General features: G+C 47.4%; 1 protein-coding gene and 1 long non-coding RNA gene across 2 annotated transcripts in view; one reads left to right on the top strand and one right to left on the bottom strand.

The window, feature by feature from the left end:
- CDRT4 (CMT1A duplicated region transcript 4) overlaps positions 1-13128 on the bottom strand; it is a 29481-nt gene extending 16353 nt beyond the window's left edge. The window contains exon 1 of the mRNA XM_028133877.2: positions 12975-13128. Within this exon, the coding sequence (XP_027989678.1) occupies positions 12975-12999 (25 nt within the window). The 5' untranslated portion in view covers positions 13000-13128. The remainder of the gene's footprint in view (positions 1-12974) is intronic.
- Positions 13129-13213: 85 nt separating this feature from the next.
- Positions 13214-16256, top strand: LOC114228311 (uncharacterized). Its single transcript, XR_003614457.2, has 3 exons — positions 13214-13346; positions 15036-15210; positions 16090-16256. It is a non-coding gene; the product is annotated as an uncharacterized LOC114228311 (long non-coding RNA).
- The last annotated feature ends 6250 nt before the right edge of the window (positions 16257-22506 follow it).

Below are 22506 nucleotides of genomic sequence, written 5' to 3'. Positions count from 1 at the left end.
ATTCTGTGGGAAGCTATACGATGAGCTTCCCTCTGGAGAAGCCGGCATGCCAGGGGACTGAGGGAGGTTTCCAGACAACAGCCAGGATTGGAGGCCCTTAATGGAGCAGGCTGTGAGGACTTGATCTCGCCAGTAATTATGTGTGTGTGGAGTGGAGCCTCCTGCCACTGAGCCTCCAGGTGGGACCACAGCCCCAGCCAGAACCATGCCCGTCCCTCCTGCAGACAGAGGCACAGAGCAAGTTGTGCCCACCGTCTGCCCCATGCCATACTCGCATTTGGGCTGTTCTGATTGAAGAGGCTGAATGGTGCTGGCCAGTGTGGCTCAGTGGGTTGGAGTGCCATGCCATACACTGAAAAGTTGTGGGTTTGACCCAGATTCCAGGCACAGAGAAACTAGGACAAATGTTTGCTTCAAGCAACTGGTGTGGGGTAATTCGTTACACAAGACCCTACCCGCCATTCAGAGGAAACTCCTGCATGAGGCTGCACAGCGGAGGGCTTGCATCCACCAGCCGTGGGAGCCCCTCCACTGAGTAACCACTCCTCTCACCCACCCTCCCTCCCCACTCCTCCCGCCCCATCTCTACAGGACAAAACCATTGCTACTGAGAGGAGAACACACGTGAGTTATAAAATAGCAAAAAATGAAGCCGTCATCAATTTTGAAGCGGCCATTTTGAGACGGCAGACTTACTCTGCCAGAGGGGTCGGGGCTGGAGGGAGGGAGGGGACAAAGTGTGAAGGGGACCCAGAGCTGCTGCGAGGGTGCCTGCTTTGCACATTACTTGAGGGGTACAGAAAGCTGAAGTTTTAATGGTTTGTTTTTAAGACCAAGTAAACATATCCTTGGCATCAAAATGGCTTTGCGAAAGCAGCCAGATCAAATGACAAGTTCTCTCGGGGAACTGTTTTATCCAACCCCACTATGTAAACAACTATATGGCCTCCACCAGGTCCTGAGGTCAGGGCTGCCACCGACCTTCCCTTCCTGCTGGGCCTGCACAAGCTCACACGTGCATACACACACACACACACACACACACACACACACACACACACACACACCATAAAAGGGGCTTCGGGGTCTGAGAGCACAGGGTCTAGAATGATATGAGTTTCAAGGCCACCGTCTGCCCCATGCCATACTCGCATTTGGGCTGTTCTGATTGAAGAGGCTGAATGGTGCTGGCCAGTGTGGCTCAGTGGGTTGGAGTGCCATGCCAGACACTGAAAAGTTGTGGGTTTGATCCCAGTCAGGGCACATACTGAGGTTTCAGGTTTAATCCCTGGTTGGGGCATGTATGGAAAGGCAACTGATCGATGTTTCTCTCTCTCCCTTCCTCTCTCTCTCAAATCAATACAAACATGACTTTGGGTGAGAAAACAAACAAACAAAAAAAGAGGCTGAACAGCACCTGTGCAGAGGCCGGAGCTTCACCAAAGATGTGAGTCGCCGTGGGTCCGGGAGTGCCCCCGAGTGCTCCTCAGCCCAGAACACTGGATGAAGAAACTCTTTGCTATTCGAAGCGGAAGAAAAGGGCACCGTTATCTTTGAAATGATTCTATTGGTTTCCTGAAGTTCTCGGTGTCCTTCCAGCCATTGATTTATCAACACTTACAGGGAAGAATGTCTCTCATGGGTTATGTCGTCATTGGTCATCTTGCTCAGCAATGAATCATAGCAATAGGTACAGGCGACCAGTCTCCAACGGCCTGGTTCTGAGAGCTTTAACCAGCCATGCTGGGGACAGGTCTTTCCAGCCTGACTTTCTATCCCTCGTGTCATTAGACCTCCCTGGGCCTCAGTTTCCTCCTGGGTAGAAATGGGGATTCAGGTTTGCCACCCTCAGCTCCATCTGGCTCTGCACTCCTGGCACAGCAGGCCCCAGAAACCGGATGCACTCACATTGCCAGGACCCACCAAAGGAATCCCTCAGGAGCCCAGCTCCTGGGTTTATACTGCAGAGCAAACGCTGCAAGCCCGACCGTCAGAACTGGGCTGGCTTTCGCTCCCCACCGCATTTCAAAAGGAAAGCGGATTTTTGCTCGGAAGGGTGGGAAATGCGAAAGCGCAGTGAGCGTTCTGAGCGGGGCCCACGGAGCCGGGCTCACAGTGTCTCCATCCACCACATGGAATTCCAGACACTGAAGGCGCCCAGCGGGCCCGCTTCCACTGCCCGCCAGCTGCCATAGACCCGAGTCTGTCCATGCAGCTGCCGCGTGGAGCCAGAAATCTGGAAGAATTTAGCACCCTGCCGGTTCAGACACAGGAAAACATTGTTCCAAGTAAACACTGGAATCCTCCTCATCACCCAAGAATGTGCAGCCAGCAGGGTTGAGATCAGCAGCGGCTCTGCCTGGGCTGCGGCCTGGGAGGGCCGGGGACTCCAGAGCTGCTTTCTGGCTGAGCCGCAGTCGAGGCTGGGAGGTCAGCACCTGGGCTTTTCCCCGTACAGCTACGGAACCCACAGGAGCCCACAGGACCCAGCCTGCATGCAGAAGCCGCACGGTCCCTGACCCTGGGAAAACAGGAGGCACGTCCCGGTAGAGCTGAGCAGGTCAGGACGTCTGGGACTTTGGGCTCCTGGGCCTGCGGCAGGCTGTGAAAGAAGCACTTTTCCTGCAGGAAGAAAGGGGCTCTGTGCACAGGGAGGGCGCAGGGCCTGCACCAGAAGACGTGTGCGCGATGGGCTGTGGCCACCAGCAGTCACGGAGCCTTGAGGGAGACCTAACTCACTCCACCTCTCAGAAGCCAGGGGCCAGGCCCCAGCGGTTTCCTCTGCCCGGAGAGCAGAGAGCAGCACTTGACTCATCAGGGGCCACGCATGGGTCCAGGAAAAAGGTTATCCCTCAAATCGCTGTGTCATTGTGTTCCTCTGCCTAAACCCCTGCACAAAAAGCTGCAGCCATGAGCTGAATTGTTAAAGGACTCCTACAATCAAAACAAAACCCTGCAGGTTAGAAAGGGCTCCCCAAGAATGCTGAGTCCACAGGTGGCTGCTTGGCCACAGGAGCTCCAAGCAGAGCCCTGCAGGGCTGCCCAGGAGCAAATCCAGGGACAGCCTTTCTCTGACTCAGCACAGCTCTCACCTCAGCATCAGCCCTTAGGGGTCCACAGAGGTGCATTTAATTCCCTCATTTTTATGCAAATTTATCAAGTGCCTCCTAAGAACCAGGAAAGCCAGAGGGACATCATCCCTCCTCTCAGGGAGCATGGGATCTGGACAGGGTTCCTCAGGGTGGTCTGGGGACCAGCAGCAGCAGCATCATGGCAGCGTGTTAGAAATGCATTTTCTCTGGTCCCACCCTGGCCTACATCCGACACTCTGAGGTGGGGCCCAGGCACTGTATTTTAATATGCCCTCTTGGTGATGCTGATGCCTTTGAAAGTTTGAGAAGGAAGTTTAAGAATCACCCAATCTTATCTGTGTTCTCCTCACCAGAGAACAGAAAAGCAGAAAGGTTAATGGTTTGCTTCAGGCACGTCATAGAAATGGTGCGTTAATATGCTCCTAGATTCAGAACAGCTGTGCCAAACTGTGATGTCACTGGAAACATTGATTCCAGTTTCAGAAACACTTCTTCATGTTGGACACCTTTTACTGGTGGTTTCTAAGCAATCAAACAAGTGGGATGTCTTTCAACTTGTGCCTCGTGGCTTCGTTTGAAGGCTACTTTGAGAAGATTGTTGTCTTTGGGGTGTCCTCCTCACCTAAATCTTGGTGGGCATCAAGGAGATTATAATACTAGACTTTCTGAGTTGATTTTTAAATGAAAGTACCAACCGATGAAGTAAAATCTCAGTTGTCCATTCAGCAAATGTCTTCCATGTTGCCAAACCCAATTACCTATTTTGCATTTACCACCCAGCTTGTCTGGCCTATTGCAGCTATGGAACCTCCGGCCACTCTCCAAACCCCTCTTCCCCCAGCTCCATCCCTCCCCCTCTGCCTGGGGTCACCACCTCACTGCCTGCACTTTCAGGCTCTTTGCTGGTTCCTGCTCCTCTGCTCCACTTCAGTCCTGGGTGCCTGTCTCTTCCCCACGGCACACCCTCTCAGGGTGACCTCATTACTGTGCCACGCTCCCACACGTGTCTCCAGCCATGGACTCTTATCTGAACTCCAGGCTTACATAACAAATTCCCAATGGGATAGCTCTGCTTGGATGCTGACAGTGCCTCATAACTACTCTATTCCACATACACACACACTCCACACCTGCTCCTTCATTGGTCTCCCATGTTTTATTAAACAGCACAACAACACGCCATTTGCCAAAAGAAATAGGAATCTCTTTCAACTTTACTTCATCCTCAGAATCCAATTTATCATCAAGCCACATCAACTCAGCCTGCAGAAATACAGTATCTTAAATCTATGATCTTCTCTACATTCTCCTCTGATGACAACTGCTACTACTACTGCTAATAGCTCATAGCATGGGTGCCCATGTTTTACATGTATTAACTTGCTGAGCCTTCCCAATACACCCATGAGTTAAGTGCTACTTTGAGCCCCTCTTACAGAGGGTAAAATTGAGGCAAATGGAGTTTTAGTGACTTGCTCAAAGCCATACACCTCTTGTGGTGAAGCCAGGGCTGGTTGTGGGCACCTGGCACCAGAACCCATGTGACTAGACTCCATGGCCAACACATAGAGTGCACACAGGAGGAGGGAGAGGGTTGTAGGGAGAAGTTAGTTTGTAAACAAAGGTGGAAGTCAATCTAAGAAGGTCCCGCCTTGGTGTGCTGTGCTCCCTGTTTCCTCACCTGGAGCATTCATGCTGAAGAGGTACCTTCAGCTTGGGCACTGTGGTGACTGTTGAATGGCTTTAAGCAGGGAGCAGCATTGTCAGCTTTGGCTTTTAGAAAAACACCCATGGCAGAGACCTATCGCTATCCACCAAGGACTTGTACCTCCTGTCCTTCGTATCAATTTGATGCTGGAAATCAATTGCCCAGCCAATAATTCTATTTCCCCCACTTTGTATCTAGGAAGTCTTGTTTCTGAGTTCTGGCAATCTGCAGACCTTGCTCCAATGTGACCCTTCATTCTCTTTCTCTGTTCATAAACTTGAAGTAAAGGAATCCAAGTTCCCAGGAGATAGAACCACACAATGGAAGGAACCTGGATCACTGAACCAACACATGGCAGTTGACCACAAAACACCCAATTGAATTATACTTCTATTGTGCGAAGTCCCTGATATGTGGACAGTTATTTGTTACAGCATCTGCGGATACCTTAATAACCCCTATAATAATGGACTGGAGGCCAACAAGGTTGGAGGATAAAAGTCAGTAAATAAGCTCCTTGCCAACTAGGGGGAAATATATGAGAAACTGAACCAAATTAATGGCAGTGAAAATGAACATAGGGGAACAGAATGCAATCACAACTAACTATAGGGATGGAAGAGAGATGGGGTCTAGGATGATACTCAGGTCTCTGAGATGGGTGATGGAGAAGAGCAACAGAGAAGATCCATTGTGGGAAAAGAGTGCTTAGTTTCACTTGAGGCATTGTAGAAAACCCAGGAAGTGTGCCCAATGAGCAATTGGTCATATGAATTTGGTATCCAAGGAAATGGCCATGGTTATAGGAATAGGTTTGGTTAATAATGAGGACAAAGATCATCATATACCTCATTTGCTTAAAATGAGTTGAGAAAGGGACTGATACTTGAACCATGACTGGGTGGAATCCACCAGAGAGAAGGATGTGGTATAATAAAATTATTTTAAAAAATTGTTCTGTCTTTGCTCTCTTCCTGGCACAGAGCTCCTAAAACCTTGGAGACATATGTCTTTTGTAGGCTAATGATATGGCCATGGAGGACCCCTGGATAGCTTCAAATGAGGCCCATGGCCAGAAAGACTAGCTGTGTGATTCAAGGGCCCGGACTTTTGGCCCCATCCCAACCACCATGAGGGGAAGGGATGGAGACTGAGTCGCTCACCAGTGGTCAATGATCTGATCCATTGTGGCTACATAATGAACCTCTATAAAATCCCTGTAAACTGGGGTTCAGGGAGCTCCCTGGTGTGTGGACACATGGCTGTGCTGGGAAGGTGGCATGCCTGAAGGGGCATGGAAGCTCGGTGTCAGCCCATCTCTTCCATGCGGCTGTTCCTGACTTGCAGCATTTATAATAAATTGGTGAACCTAATCAAAGCATTGTCCTAAGCTCTGTGAATCATTCTACCAAATGATCAAACCAGAGGAAGGGGTCATGGGAACCCCTGAATTTATAGCCAATTAGAAGAACAGGTGGTCTCTGGAACTTTAAACTAGTGTCTGAAGTGAGGGCAGTCTTATGGGACAAAGCCCCTAAACTTTGTGGGGTCTATGCTAACTTTGCATTGTTAGTGTCATATTTGAATTGAATCCTAGAACACCCCATTGGTGTTTGATAATCGAAGACTTGGGTGGTGTGTGAACCATCACACATTTGGTGTCAGAAAAAAAGACATCACAGGGATGGACATGTCAATGGCCACAGGAATGTCAAGAGACTCAAGGACGAGCCCATTGGAGGTGACACTAGAAATGCATTTAGGAGGGTAATTCCATTAAATGAGAGGATAAACACCAGCCTTTGACACACTGTGGAGATCATGGGGAGGGAGGAAATGAGGGCCATGTCTGTAACAACAGATCCTAATGGAGGCCTGGCCAGCCCTGCTCAAGGAACAGATGCTCCATCTCATTCATTCCTTACTGGAACCTATAAGAGTACCACCATTCTGTAGCAAGGGAAACAGCCTCAAAAAACTCAAGCAATGTTTTCAAAGTCCTACATTTATCAGATGGTGATGTTAAAATTCAAAACCAAGTCAGTGCTATTCTAAACCCACTGTCCTTCACTGGTACTCTATGATTGTATGTGTAGAAACCCAAACAAATATGTACGCAAGCCATAAGAAATAGCGAGTTTAGCCAAGTTTCTGACATAACAGCAAACAAAAATAACTTGCATTTCTAAATATCAGACATAGACATAAAATAAAATATCTAAAATGATACAAATGCTTCAAAAATATCAAAGTTAAGAATGAGTCTAACAAAAGATGTACAAATCTAAATAAATGGAGAAATGTACCGTGTTTATTGTAAAAATGTCAATTCTCCTCAAATTGAGCCATAGATTCGATATAATCTTAAGCAAAATTCTAACAGTATTGTTAGTAGCAACCGACAAGCTGATTTTAAGTTTTAAATGAACATAAAAAGAGGTAAGAATAGAGAAGGCAATCTTAAAGATGAACAAACTTGAAGAACATATTACATTAGTTTTAAAAATGCATAAACCCCAAATCATTCAAAACAGTGCAGAACTGGTGTAACCACTGATAAACAGACACATAGTATAGACCAGAAAGCTCAGAGAAGTTTCCTTGTGGCTCAGCAGAGTGGTGAGGGAAGGAAGGTATTGAAAATACTGGATCACGTGAATATCCGCATGGAAAAATAATTACAACTAATTCCTTCCCTCTCAAAAGATGCAAGAAATCAAGTCCAGGTGGGTTGTACTTATAAGTGTTTGCAATGGTAGAACTAAACAGCAAAGCCTCTAGGAGATAGCAAAGGGAAATATCTCCCCACCAGCAGGGCAGAAGGATATTTCTTAAAGTTAAGAATTTCTGTTCACTGAGAGATACCATTAAGAAAATGAAAAGGCAAGCCTCAGTACGGGAGAAGATTCTTGTACTCTAATAACCAAAAAGGACTTGTATACGGAATATATTTAAAATTTAAAAAAAAAAAAACTACAATCAAGTTTTAAAAGACCAAAAAATAAAAATAAAAAAATGGTCAAGACATGAATAGGTTCATAACAAAAGATTATATCAAAATGGTAAAATAAACAAATGAAAAGATACTCAACCTCTAGGGAATATGCATTATAACTACAATGAGATACTGCCATTAGAATGGCTAATTTTTTAAAATTAACACTGTCAAGTGGAGAGAAGATATACAGCGATGAGAATGCCCATGAGACTGCCAGTGGGAACATAAATTGAAAATATTGACATCATCTACTAAAGATAAACTTATACCCACTCTATGTACAAGCAGTTCCACACCCAGGTCAGATATGTGTGACATGAAAATGCAAGGTCAAGAATGTCTATAACCGCACTACTTATAATAGCCCCAAACTGGAAATGACCCAAATATCTACATAGAGTGAACTGGACAGTGGGCTGGAATAGAATGGACAGTGGCATATTCATTCAATGGAATACATTATAGCAATGAATATAAATAAGCTATAACTATGTGTAACCACAATGACTCTCACAAACATAATCTTGAGTGAAAGAAGTCAGGCAAACTATAGTAATTGGGGCTACATTTCTTCAGTGTAAAGCAAGGGTGGGAATACCACAAATTTCAGAGAGTAGTTACCTCTGAGACTTAGATAAGAGGTAAGTAGTGGGAGGACCTGGGAGAACTCGGGGGTTAGCAGTGCCTTATTTCTTGACTTGAGGGATTATTACCAGGTGGCCATTTTTGCTAAATCACAAAGATGTAAGCTGTATGTCTTTGTGCACTTGATGTAATTTCGCATTTAAATATATTTTCTAAGATGTAAGGGTGGTAGAGCTGGACAAGGGGGTGGGAAGGAATAAAGTAAAAAGTGCTGAAAGTATGGAAATGGAAGATTGTGTAGAATTGTTTGGCTGTTACTGATAAGCCAACCACTGTTACCATGATTTTAGGGTTACCAGTGCGGGAGGGGGCGGTGAATGTGGTGTGTGTGTGTATATGTGTTGTGTATGTCTGAGTGTGGGTGTATATGTGTGGAGGGAATGAGGGTATGTATATGAGAGGGTGTGGATATGCATACAATGCATGCGAGTATGTGGGAATGGATGGGTAGATGTGGGTGTGAATAGTTGTAGGTATATGTGTGTGGGTGTGTGGGTGTGTGGTGTATGTGTTTGGGTGAGTATGTGGGTATGTATGGGTATATTGGGTATGGGTGTGAGTGTGTGGGTGTTGGGTGAGTGTGTGTAGGTGTATGTTTAGGTGGGTGTGTGGGGATGGGTGTGTGTGTGTTTGAGAGAGAGAGAGAGATTCTCTTTAGCATCAGTGAGGAAACTTGGATTGAGGTGGGGAAGAAGAGACAAAAGACCAGAGTGTAGTGGAAAAACAAGGGGCAGTGGGGTGGGGAGGCTTAGAGCCTTCCAGTGTGAGTGGAACAATGGGCCGCAGGGCCTGGCTGGAGATGAACACAGTGTCTGAGATGCACTGCAGGCAGCCTGCACCTCTCAGGGGCCTGGCCATCAGCCCGTGGCTTTGGGCTGTAATTAACAAATTGGCCCTTGTTTCTCTAAGGCCAAAAGCAAGTCTCTAAACCCAGAATAAAATCATTCTTTCTTATGTTTCTAAAAACCTTAAGAATTACAAAGGTAAAATGAACATTTATTTTAGAAAGAAACAATGGAAATTGAAAATCAAAGTAGGCCAAGTATTTTCCAGGCAGCCAGCCTGACCTCCTAGTACACATTCTGTTGTCTGGTTTCAACTCACTGTAATTTAACAAACCTTTATTCCTTTCTCATTGATTCCCTAGCACATTCCAAACAGCTGCACCCATGGTGAGCCATGGATTCACTGCCCACCTTCTCCCTCCACAGCGGACTCCCCACCAGGCCACGTACTGGATGTGAGGTTGGCCCATTCAACTTATAATATCTCCTCAACACCTTCCTTTGAGCCTGTCTTCCTGCCTGCCTACCTGTAGGTACTGTCATCAGAGATGTGGTGGTCTGAGGGAAACTAGGTCTGAGGAAGTCCCTTGATGTCCAGGGAAGAAGTAGGACAAGGGTCAAGTGGGGGGCCAGTAGCTGGTGGAAAAGTCTGAGCTGAGATGCATAAGCTGACTGAAGTTTGAACAGTGAAGGGCCAAGTCAGGAGCAGACAAATCAATATTGAAGGTCAAACACTCAATAAAGTCAGAACTCAGACGGGGCCAGGGACCATCTGAGAATATGTCATGGGAGTTCAAGTGTGGACCTTGGTATCAGATGATGCTAGGTTCAAGTCCTGGTTCTGGCATTAGCCAGCTGTGTAACTCTGAGCTAGTTACTGACCTCTCCTCACCTCATTTTTCTCTGGTAAAGTGGTGATTGGATGGGCAGGGGATATGCATGGGCATGGGGATGGGCACAGGATAGGGGATGGACATGGGAATGGGGATGGGAATAGACATGGGGTTGGACATGAGCATGGGGATGGGCATAGGAATGGGGATGGAAAGGGGGGTGGGCACAAGGATGCAGATGAGGATGGGCTTGGGGAGGGTGAGGAGACAGGTTTGGGAATAGGAATGGGCATGGACATGGGCATGGGCAGGGGTGAAGACTCATGTGCTAGGCAAGCTTTCAAGTGCGACTGATACATCCATATCCCAATGGATCCTGAGCCTGTAAAAGGCAGAGACTTAGCCCTGGCGGGAGTCCCATGAGGAAGTGAACATACATGGGTGCATGGGTGTCTGCCTTTTCTAAGCTTGCTTATTCTGTCGGCTCCTTTGCTGGTGGAGTCCATTCCCGACTGTGACAGCCCCGGGTGCTGGGGTCTCAGCTCTCTCCAAGCCTGGTACCAGTCCTGGGATGAGAGCGGTTGGGCTGATACCCATTTTCCACTCCTGACCCCACACTCCTCCAGCCTCTCCCATACAGCCTCACTCCCGGCCTCCTCTCCAGCATTGCCAAGTGTCCCTCTCCACTGTCCCCTCCCTTTCTGCTTTCAATTATTCCCAAGTCTCCCGCTCCTCTGAAAAATTCTTTCCTTGACCCCAAGCTTCCTGACTTCTATTTTTCTCCTTTTCTACCAAAACTCCCAGGGAGTGGCCTGGGCCAGCTGCTGCTCTTTCCACACTCCCCAGGGCCTCACAGCCTCGTGTCCATCCTCGACTCTGACTGTCACTGCGGGAGGAGCAGAAGGCACAGCCAGCAGGGGCCTCTGGAAAGTGTGGGCATGCAGGCATACAAATACAGAGACAGACACACAAACACAAAGGCACACACACACACAAATACACATAAACACCGGTGTACACCCAGAGACACGCCACACAGGCACACAGATACATAAACACATGGGTACATGCATGCACACGAACAGAGATACACACACTCACACATGCACAGAGATACACACAGATACACTCAGAAATACACATAGACACTAACACACATATACACTCAGGCACACATAGAAATACACAAATACACATAGGACCATACACACAAACATGCACACACAGGCACTCAGACATACACAGAACACATGTTCACATGTGTACATGAACATGCATGCACATGTGCACACATGGAAATACACACAGAGATACAATCACATACACACAGTGACAAACACAGCGAAACAGACATACACATGCACCGACATACAAGCACATAAGCTCACACAGACACATCAGAAACACACACACACACACTCACCCATCCGATATGGCAGCCAGGGGGCCCTTAGTTCAAGGAGATGGGGAGGGAGCTGCAGGCCACCCCCCCCCTCAGCCTGAGGACTCCAGACCCCAATGGCAGCAGCAGGAGGGTGAAGTGAGGGTGCTAGAGCTGCCCCACAGGGCAGATCCGGCTTTCTGGGGCCCAAAAGTTCTGCAACTAGAGCACTTAGAAGACGTCAAGAGAGTGAAGTGCTTGTCAGGAGGCTTGGAGGGAGACTGTGACCCTGAGACCCAGAAGGTCAACAAAACACACACACACATATGTGCACACGCACACACACACGCACAGGCAGACACACATGCACAGGCACACTGAAACAGGAGCCACCACCCCTGCCAGCATGAAGCAGATCGAATCTGAACCCAGGAACTCCAGCTTCCCATGTGCTTGCCCTTCCTTGCTTTTCTGCTTCTCTCATGCTGACTCAATGGAGCGCAAACAAATGCCAAACCAGAGCTGCCAGCACAGAGTGGCCTCCGGGTCTCTGGACGCAGGAACACCTCCCTGGGTGGTACCTGGGGCTGGCAGAGCGGAGAGGAGAGCACCTCCTCACCCATAAATAAGACTCCTGCCCTCTCCTCACTCCGCAGGGCCTGCATTGATCATAAGGTTTATGAACTGTTCTTATTTACTGACACTTTTAAAAATATACGTTTTATTAATTTCAGAGAGAAAGGGAGAGAGAGAGAGACAGAGAGTGAAAGAGAGAGGAATATCAATGATGAGAGCGAATCATTGATCAGCTGTTCACATGTGCACATGAACATACATGCCCCCTACTGGGGATTGAGCCCACAACCCAGGCATGTGCCCTTGACCGGAATCGAACCCAGGACCCCCCAGTCCTCAGGGCGATGCTCTATCCACTGAGCCAAACCAGCTAGGGCTACTGACACTTTTTATTCTCTGTTCTTATATATGTTTAAATAAGCAACTTGAATGTTCATTATTACTTTTTAAACTCTGCTGTCCCTGTGGCTGTTGACCATCCTCCCAACAGCTTCCTAACAGAACAGAAAAGGCACTTACCTGCTCGCTCACTTCTCCCTGGTGCTCAGCTCTGCCTGGACACCAGGCATCACAGAGGGGACTCAACTCGCCCCTCACCCCCACCATCCAGGAGGAAGCATGGGTATGTTACGTGTGTTTGTTCATTCCTGCAAGTAGAGTTCTCACTCTGACTGCACTGTGGGGTCACCTGACTGTTCCTAAAAGCCAAGTCTTCTGCAGACAGCTCATCAGAATCGGGGAGCTGAAGCCTGGCTGTGGGATGTTTCGAGGTTCCAGGGTCTGTGCCAGTAGAATCGGGACCACCGACGCTCATGCCGGGCTCCGCAGTCCTCAGCCAGCAGATGGCTGTGAAGGGCACGGCCTCCTGGCCCTGGGCTCTGCATTTTTACCTTCGCCCTGTGCTCCCGCTCAGCCCACTACCTGACAGGTTCTGAGGTTCCCCATGCGTCCCTTACCTGAGAGGTTTCTGAGGTTCCCCATGCTTCCTTCAGTGTCTTGGTGGTTCCTCCAGGTGCTTATGTTTTGTCTGGAACGGTTCCAGTGTCCTTGATCCCACGTCCCCCTTGATCAGTTTCTTTGCTGCTGCCAGCCATGCTCTCTCTGCCACCACAGGTGGTCCAGGAGCCTGAGTCCCGGTAAATGGGGGCATTGTGACATCAGCAGTTGCCATGCGCCCACCCTTGAATCTTCTGTCCTGTTCTATTCCTCCCCCGAGCCCAGCCTGACCCAAGGACGCCGTCCTCGCCTTACCTGCCGGGCTTTAGACCAGCTGCATGGACATGACTCACGTCACATCTCTAACACGACGGGGGAGTGAGATCACTGAGGTCAGTCACTTCATTCTAACAAACATTTCCTGTGCATCCGACTGGCTGGGTACAGTGGTGGATGAGACTGGTAGTGGACTCAGTGCCAGAACCATCTAAAGCTGATTAAGACCCAATGTGTGGGGTCCCACCCCACAGTTTCTGACTCAGTAGATCAGGGGTACGGCTCATGAATTCATCTTTCTAACAAGCTCCTCTCAGCATTCTCCTGATGCAGATGCTCAGAATAAACAGCAGAAAATCACTGTCACCAAGAAGCTGTTTGAAATCAGCCCCTCAGCCTCCAGCGGTCTGTCCCTGTTCGCAACAGGGCTCCTGTGCAGCTAACCTCACTGCAGCCCCAACTCTGAAACCTCCTTCAGGATTCAAGGAGGCCTGGCCGGAGCAGTCCGGGAAGTGTGGCCTTGGCCCTGCTGCGGTGGCCTGGGGACAGCACCGGAGCCAGGCCCGACTTCTCTGGCAGTCCCCGCACCCGCTGGGAGCCCCTCTGAAATGTCTCCTGTGCCATCGCCCGGATGCTGCCCCGCCATGCTAGTCCCCGCCACAGCCTGCCAGCCAGGACCCCAATGTCCCCTGGCTCTGCCACCAAAGCCAGCACTTCATCCGCCCCAGCGTCACCATAACTCCCTGTGGTCTCTTCTTCTGCGGGTCCCCTGGAATCTGGAGAGAGAGGTGCACACTGGGGCAGGCCCAGGACTAGAAGGCAGATCTTTCTCTTTGCTATCACATGATGGTGGGAAAATGCACCCAATGTGCCCCAATGGTTCCTTACTGCCTCCCCTTACTCCCCACGAGCCAGAGCCCCTCAGACCCTCCTCATCGCTGATCCAGAGCCTTCCTCTGCCCCATCCCCCCTCTTCTCCAGTCAGGTCCCCCCTCCTCACTCTGTAACTGCCCCCTCCCTCCCCACCCCCCCCCCCGTAGGACCGAGCCTCTCCTATCTCCTGGGCATCATGAAAGACACTATAAGCAGGAACAGAACCCACTCCCAGCTGTTGGAGATGCAGGAGGGCACGCACGGCCGGGGGGGGGGGGGGGGGGGCGGGGAGAGTCTGGGAGGGCCTGAGTTCTCTCCGGGCCATTGTAGGGGAAACTGGACACCTCTGTGTGCACAGGCCAGGGGCAAGCAGAGGTCTGAGGTGTGGGGATGGCCAGTGAGCTGCTCCCTGGTTTCACAACAACCTCCACAGGCAAGAGCCTGAAGCCCCATGTGGCTGGGAGGGGTCTGAGCTACTTATAGACCCAGCACTGCAAGGGCCAGGCCAGAGCCCAGGGGGCATCAGACCCCTGCACCCACTGGTTAAAGAGCCCAAGTGACACGTGGGGGCCATCAGCCCTGCCACCTGCCAGCGCACAGACGGTAGGCTGTGAGGATGGGCTGCGTGAGGGTGCAAGGCAAGCCCGGCCCGCCCTAGCACTGACCAGCCCCAAGACACCCCCACCTTCAGGGTCCCTCAGTGCACCCCACAGCCTCAGCACTGGTGCTTCTTATGACCTCCAAACAGGCAGGGATGAGCATGCCTGTTCTTTCATTCAGGGCAGATGAGTTAGGGTTCCCGGGGTTCCAGAGCTGGCTCAAGGTCACCCCTGCACGCACCCAGTGCCAGATCTGTTCTCACTTGTCATGCACTCACTGACCCTGTGTTCAGTCTTCTACACAAACCTAACGCGCAGGTCCTGCTGTTTTAGACCCCATTTTACAAAAGAAGAAACTGAAGCACAGAGAAGTCGAGAGACTTGCCCAAGGATACGCAATCACAAGTGGAAGAACCAGATGTGCAAACTCCAGAACATGAGCCACTACGAAGGGGAAGCCCAGGCGGTTCTGCATCGATCTGGTGGGAGGTCCCCCTGGAGCTCCATGGTGAGCTTGCCCACGCCCGCTCCTCCCTCCCTGTGTGAGCCATTCTTTCCCCCTCACTCCCCAAGCCACGGCTAAATGGACTCAGACATATCTCTTTGGCCTGCACACTCAGATTTTCTATGAAAACAAAAGAAAATCAGGGTGAAATCAAGGCTTTGGGTCAGAAGTTTATCAGCGTTCCCTCAGGGTCCCCAGTTTGCCTTCCAGGTGTTAGACAACATCACCCCATTCTAGCAGGGCCCGCATGGCCCTGCACCTTCAGCTGAGCAGGTCAAAGAGGGACCTGATATCACACCAGGAAGCCTACTGCCTGGTCTCTGACCTGCCAGGGCTGGCAACTAAAGAGGACCAGGATCCAACCAGTTCTCTGGGAACACAGACAGGAGGGAAGGAAAGAATAGGCGCTCAGCAGCAGGAGCCGAAGCTGACAGGGCCCCGAGTAGCAGAAAGGCCTGGAGGGGTTATGGCAAACGCAGATGAGGCCCCCTACGCTGCACCTGGTGGATGTGCCTCTTAAGGCTCTCTTATCGCACAGCTTCCCCTTCCCTCTCTCAGTTTGTTTCCTTATTTGTAAAAGAAACTGAATTTTCCACACCCAGATGGTGCTGATTACATCTCCATGGTGTCCTTTAACTATTCCTCTGTTTCCTATAAATCAGTCATAAGATCTAGAGCCTTAACCAGGTCAGTTTTGTTTTTCCAAGATGATGTCGTAGATATCAGTAAGTACGCAATGCCCAATTGTTTCTCATTTTGTGATGTTAGCAGCTGTTGATGATTGTTGACTAGAAAAGTTATTTTATTAGAAGTTTCAAATTGGCAATATTCTAACTACATCATTTCTTCTTCTTCTTCTTCTTTTTTTTTTTTCAAATCCAGAATACTTCAAAAGGAGACATTTCTTATCAAGTCTTGGGTTACACTGAGGGGCAGTTTATGAAAAACAAAACAAAACAAACAAAAAAAAAAAACAAGGCAAATTCTGAATTTTTACCCCTTCTTTATTATTTTCAAAATAATAAATGGGATACTTTGCATGCTCCAAACGTGACTAAAGTTACTGTGTTTTGTAATGGATTTAAGTGATTTGGAAGTGATTTGGTCCACCGCAGCTCATATTCTCAAGAATGCTCACATTGTTTCTTCTCTAGCTAGGGAGAGCCTTTTCAAGCTGGTTCCTGAGTCTTCGACATGACTCTAGAAGTCTTTGCTAGCTTCCTTGCTGCTCTTATGACAAGCTGTTCTGGGCTCATCTGGAACATGAGCTAAGCACTTTCTTTCCTTTGATGAGGAAAGTTATAGCAGGCTGCACAGCTCTCACTCCACAGCTCTCCAGCCACATCCTTACCCTCCTCAGATGTTCTCGCAGGACCTTCATGCAGAGCCTTCCCGGGAGCAGCCTGCACTTCATAACAGCTTCTCCAGGTAGATTTCTAGAGATCCATTACTGTATTGCAAATTGGCTATTCCACTGAAGCTTTGTGGGCCTGGACATTAGGAAGGGCTCAGCTGAGCAGTTCACCTCTGATCCACATGGAATCAGCCAGGTCAGCTGGACCCGAGGGTCCATTTCCAAAATGGCATCCTCATTACATGCCTGGCATCTTTTTCTCCCTCATCCCTTTTTCTTCTCTCTTTCCCATGGTATCTCATCCTCAAGGCCTCTCCATGTGGTTTGGACTCTTCTCCAGCAGAGTGGTCTCAGGGCAGTCATACTTCTCACATGGATTCTAGCCTCTGAGAGGTGAGAAGTGGACCATAGGGCCAGCCAAGGGCTACTCCTAGAACTGGTACAGTGTCACTTCTGCCACATTCTATCGGTCAGAGTCACAGCATTTGCTCAGAGTCAAGATGGTGGTGAAATAGAGCTCACATCCTGGTGGAGGAATGACAAGGAAAATGTGTAGAAGAGCATGTGCGGTAGGAGGTGTGCTGTGGTCCTGACCGGCATCCATTCATTGATGTAACAAATAATCCTGAGTCAGCCAGGAACTCTTGCTCAGGACTTTATACAGAATTTCTGGAAAAAAAAGGAAAGGTTTGGAAATAATATCAATTTTTAACTGAGTTTACCTTTAATTCCCAGATTATCTTTTGTAAATCTCATAAAAAGCAAACCTTGCCCATCTTAGGCGAGTGCCATTGTCACCTCCTCTGGGCAGCTTTCCTGCCCTCTCTTCAGGCACATTGTTGGCTCCCACAGCACCTTGTTCACACCAGAAGTATAATTAATACATCCGAGGTGTAGCTGAATCCACATCCATCTATAATAATAAAAGCATAATATGCTAATTAGACTGGACGTCCTTCTGGACATCCTTCAGGGACAAAGTCGGGGCTGCAGCTGCGGGATCAAGGCAGATGCTGCGACTGCAAGGGAGGGATCCAGGCAGCCATGGTTGCGAAAGCCTACTCTTGCACGAATTTCGTGAATCGGGCCTCTAGTCCCAAATAAAGATGGCATTTCCCAACCACCCTCACAACTAGAGGCCATGAGGCTAAGTCCTGGCCCATGAATTGTAAATGGAAGTGGAAAGTGCAGTTTTCAGAAATGGGCCCTAAGAAGAGGGGACCATTCCTGTGCCTTTATCCTTTCCTTTCCCGTCTTGCTGCCTGGAGACAGGCATGGTGGCTGGTGCTGGATCAGCCGTATTGTACTATATGATGACTGGGAATGGAAGCCAGACAGAGGCAGACAACAAGGAGCTCAGGTCCTTGCCACTTGGAGGGCACGCTCACGTCTGGACCTCCTATATCCAGGGGTTTTCGTGAGAGAGAAATGAACTTCTGCTGGTGTAAGCCACTGTTTGGGATTTCCTGCCCCTCACAGTTGAACCTTATCCTAGCTGATAAAACATATACGGAGCCCTAGCCAGTTTGACTCAGTGAATAGAGCATCAGCCCATAGACTGACGGGTTCCGGGTTCAATTCCAATCAAGGTCACATACCTTGGTTGTAGACTCAATCCCAAGCCCAGGTTGGTGAGTGTGCAGATGGCAACCAATCGATGTGTCTCTCTCACATCCATGTTTCTCTGTCTCTCTCTGTCTCTCCCCCTCCCTTCTACTCTCTATAAAAGTCAATAAAAAATATCCTTAGGTGAGGATTAACAAGAAAATAAAAAATAAAACACATATGGAGCATTGGGGGGTGGAGTTGGAGAGGTGCAAAATGCAATGCAATGTCTTCTCCACTGAAATAAGTAGAGAACTTGTAGCTATTGGTGGGAGATACTAATTCTTAAATTCATATTCTACTCCCCAGGCAGGAAAATAGGTACCTCAAATCTATAATAATAAAAGTGTAATATGCTAATTAGACTGGACAGCTGAACAACCTTCCAGACGTCCTTCCGGATGAAGCCGGGTCTGTGAGGGCCGAGCCCCTTGCATAAATTTTGTGCATTGAGCCTCTAGTCCTATCTAATAAAAGAGTAATATGCAAATTGATCATACCCCAGCTACACCCACAAGCCACGTCCACCAGCCAATCAGGAGTGAGTATGCAAATTAACCCAACCAAGATGGCTGCGGCCATGGAGAAAGCAGGAGGCTTGGGTTGTCCCCAGCAATGGAGGAAGCCAAGCTTTCCACCTGCTCTGGCAGAGCCCAGGCCTCTGCTCAAGGCTACAAAGTTTCAATTATAGAAGATAAATAAATCCCAACAAAAATGGCTGCAGCCGCAGAGCAAGCAGGAGGCTTGGCTCCGCTCAAGGCTACAGTTTCAATTATAGAAGGTAAATAAATCCCAGATACCAGGGCCTTCACTTGGGTCTCTGGGGGGGCATGGCCAGCCTGCAAACCACCACAGGCCCCTCACCCAGGCCGCCCCACGCCCCAAGGGAACCCCAACCCTGATCCGGGACACCATTCAGGGCAAACCAGCCAGCCCCCACTCATGCACCAGGCCTCTATCCTATCTAATCCTATCTAATAAAAGGATAATATAAAAAATTGACCATCACTCCAACACACAAGATGGCTGCACCCATGTGGTCAAAGATGACTGCCCCCATGTGGACACAAGATGGCCACCACAAGATGGCCAGCAGGGGTTGGCAGTTGGGAGGGACCAGGTCTGCAAGGGAGGGCAGTTGTGGGTGATCAGGCCAGCAGGGGAGGGCAGTTGGAGGGACCAGGCCTGCAGGGGAAGGCAGTTAGGGGTGACCAGGCTGGCAGGGGAGTGGTTGCGGGGTGATCAGGCTGGCAAGCAGAAGCAGTTAGGGGCAATCAGGAAGGTAGGCAGGCGAGCAGTTGGGAGCCAGCAGTCCTGGATTGTGAGAGGGATGTCTGACTGCCCATTTAGGCCTAATCCTACCTGGATCAGGCCTAAACGAGCAGTCAGACATCCCTCAAGGGGTCCCATATTGGAGAGGGTGCAGGCTGGGCTGAGAGACACACACCCCCGTGCACGAATTTCGTGCACCAGGCCTCTAGTAGTAACTTAATGGCCTTAAATTGACTGCATCTCGTGACATTGATTATAATGCCAAGAGTCATGAAACAAACTAAAATGCTGGTCAAGAGGAGACTAATTAAAATATGAAATATCCACATAATGGAAATTCTTTTAATTTTTCAAAACTATTTTATTTACAGTTGACATTCAATATAATATTAGTTTCTGGTGCACATAATAGTGCTTAGACATTTATATAACTTACAAAGTGATCCCCATGGTAAATCTAGTATCCACCTGATACCATACATAATTATTACTATATTATTGATTATATGCTGTATTTTATGTCCCTATGACTACTTGTAATTACCAATTTAGACTTCTTAATTCCTTCACTATTTTTATCCAGCCCACCAAACACCCTCCCATTTGGCAAATATCAGTTTGTTCTCTGTATGATGAGTTGTTTCTGTTTTGTTTGTTCACTTATTTTATTTTTTTAGATTCCACATCTAAGTGCAATCATATGGTACTTGTCTTTCACAGAGATTACTTGCCTTCTTTCTCAGAGATTAATTGATTTATCATAATACCCTAGTTTCATCCATGTTGTCAAAATGGTAAGATTTTATTCTTTTTATGGCTGAGTAATATTACATTGTAAATATGTACCACCTCTTCTCTATCCAATCATCTATCAATGGACACTTTACGTTGCTTCCATATCTTGGATACTATAAATAATGCTGCAATGAACATAGAGATGCATATATCTTTACTTTTAAAAAATTTTTTGATTTATTTTATTGATTTTTTTTTTTTACAGAGAGGAAAGGAAAGGGATAGAGAGTTAAAAACATCCGAGAGAGAAACATTGATCAGCTGCCTCCTGAATGCCCTCTACTAGGGATTGAGGCCACATCCAAGGTACATGCCCTTGATCAGAATCGAACCTGGGACCTTTCAGTCTGTGGGCTGACGGTCTATCCACTGAGCCAAACCAGCTAGGGCTGCATATATCTTTTCAAATTAGTGTTCAGATTTTTAAAAATATGTTTTTATTTATTTTAGATAGAAACATTGATGAGAGAGAAACATCAACTGCCTGCCTCTTGTGTGCCCCCTATAGGGATTGAGCCCAGGCATGTGCCCTGTCCAGAAATGGAACTTCTACCTCCTGGTCATAGGTCAATGTTCAACCACCTAGCACACTGGCCAGGGTCTACTTTCAATTTTTTGAGAACTCTCCATATTGTTTTTTCATAATGGCTGCAACAATTTACAATCCCAGCAACAGTGCACAAGGATTTCCTTCTTGATTTATTGATGATTTTAATTTGTATAGCTCTGATGATTAATGATGTTGATCATCTTTTCTTTTGTCTGTTGGCTATCTGTATGCCCTCTTTAGAGATATGTCTATTCAGATCCTCTACCCATCTTATATAATAAAAGGGTAATATGCAAATTGACCATAACAGTAGAATGACCGGGAACGACCGGTCACTATGACATGCACTAATCACCAGGGGGCAGACGCTTAATAAAGGACCTGTCCCCTAGGCTCCCATAGGGGGTCTTTGCTCAACCACAAGCTAGGCTGATGGCTGCGAGTGCAGTGGCGGTGGCGGGAGCCTTTCCTGCATATACAGTAGCACTAAGGATGTCCAACTGAGGCTTAGGGGTTCCAGACTGTGAGAGGGAGCAGACTGGCCTGAGGAACTTCCCCGAGTGCATGAATTTTCATGCACTGGGCCTCTAGTTTTTTAATAAAATTGTTTGGGTTTTTTTGTTTGTTTGTTTTTTATGTTTTCTTTTTTTTTTGGTGTTAAATTCTATGAGTTTTTATTTATTTTTTTGATATATTTTATTGATTTTTTACAGAGAGGAAGGGAGAGGGATAGAGAGTTAGAAACATTGATCAGCTTCCTCCTGCACACTCCCTACTGGGGATGTGCCCGCAACCAAGGTACATGCCGTTGACCGGAATCGAGCCTGGGACCCTTGAGTCCACAGGCCAATGCTCTATCCACCGAGCCAAACAGGTTAGGGTGAGTTTTTAAAATAAATTTTGGGTATTAACTCCTTAACATATGCATCATTGGTGAATATCTTCTATCTCTCAGTAAGCTGTCTTTTCATTTTGTTGATGGTTTCCTTTCTTGTGCAAATTCTCCAATGTGATTGGAGAAGATGCTTAATATATTTTCAATCTTCTAAATTTATTGAGACTTATTTGTGACTGAAGTTGTGATTTATCTTGGAAAATGTTCCATGTGCACTTGAAAAGAATGTATATTCTGCTACTTTGGGGTGAAACCTTCTAAAAATATCAATTAAATATATCTGGTATGGTGTGTCATTTAAGGCCACTGTTTCTTTGTTTATATTCTGTCTGGATGATCTATCCATTGATGTCATTGGAGTGTTAAAATCTCCTACTATGATTGTATTACTTTTATCCCTTTATGTCCATCAATATTTGCTTTATATATTTAGGTGCTTCTATGATGGGTGCATAAATGTTTATAAGGATTATATTCTCTTTTTGGATTGATTTATTTATCATTATAAAATATCCTTCTTTGTCTCTTGTTATAGCCTTTGTTTTAAAGTATTTTTTGTTATAAATATTGCTACATCTGATTTTATTATTTTTCAATTTGCATGAAATACCTTTTTCTATCTCTTTTTTTCAGGTTGTGTGTGTCTTTTGATCTGAAGTGGCAATATATGTATGGATCTTATTTCCTTATTCATTCATACACCCTGTGTCTCTTGATGGAATCATTTAATCTATTTACATCTAAAATTATTATAGGTATGTAGTTTTCTTGCCATTTTATCATTCATACTTATGTTCTTTTCTTCTTATTTTTGAATAAGTTTCTTTA

This window comes from Eptesicus fuscus, chromosome 20 (assembly GCF_027574615.1).
Source record: "Eptesicus fuscus isolate TK198812 chromosome 20, DD_ASM_mEF_20220401, whole genome shotgun sequence".
NCBI lineage: Eukaryota > Metazoa > Chordata > Mammalia > Chiroptera > Vespertilionidae > Eptesicus > Eptesicus fuscus.
The sequence above is the reverse complement of the archived record's forward strand: the minus strand, read 5'-3'. Positions and strand labels throughout refer to the sequence as shown.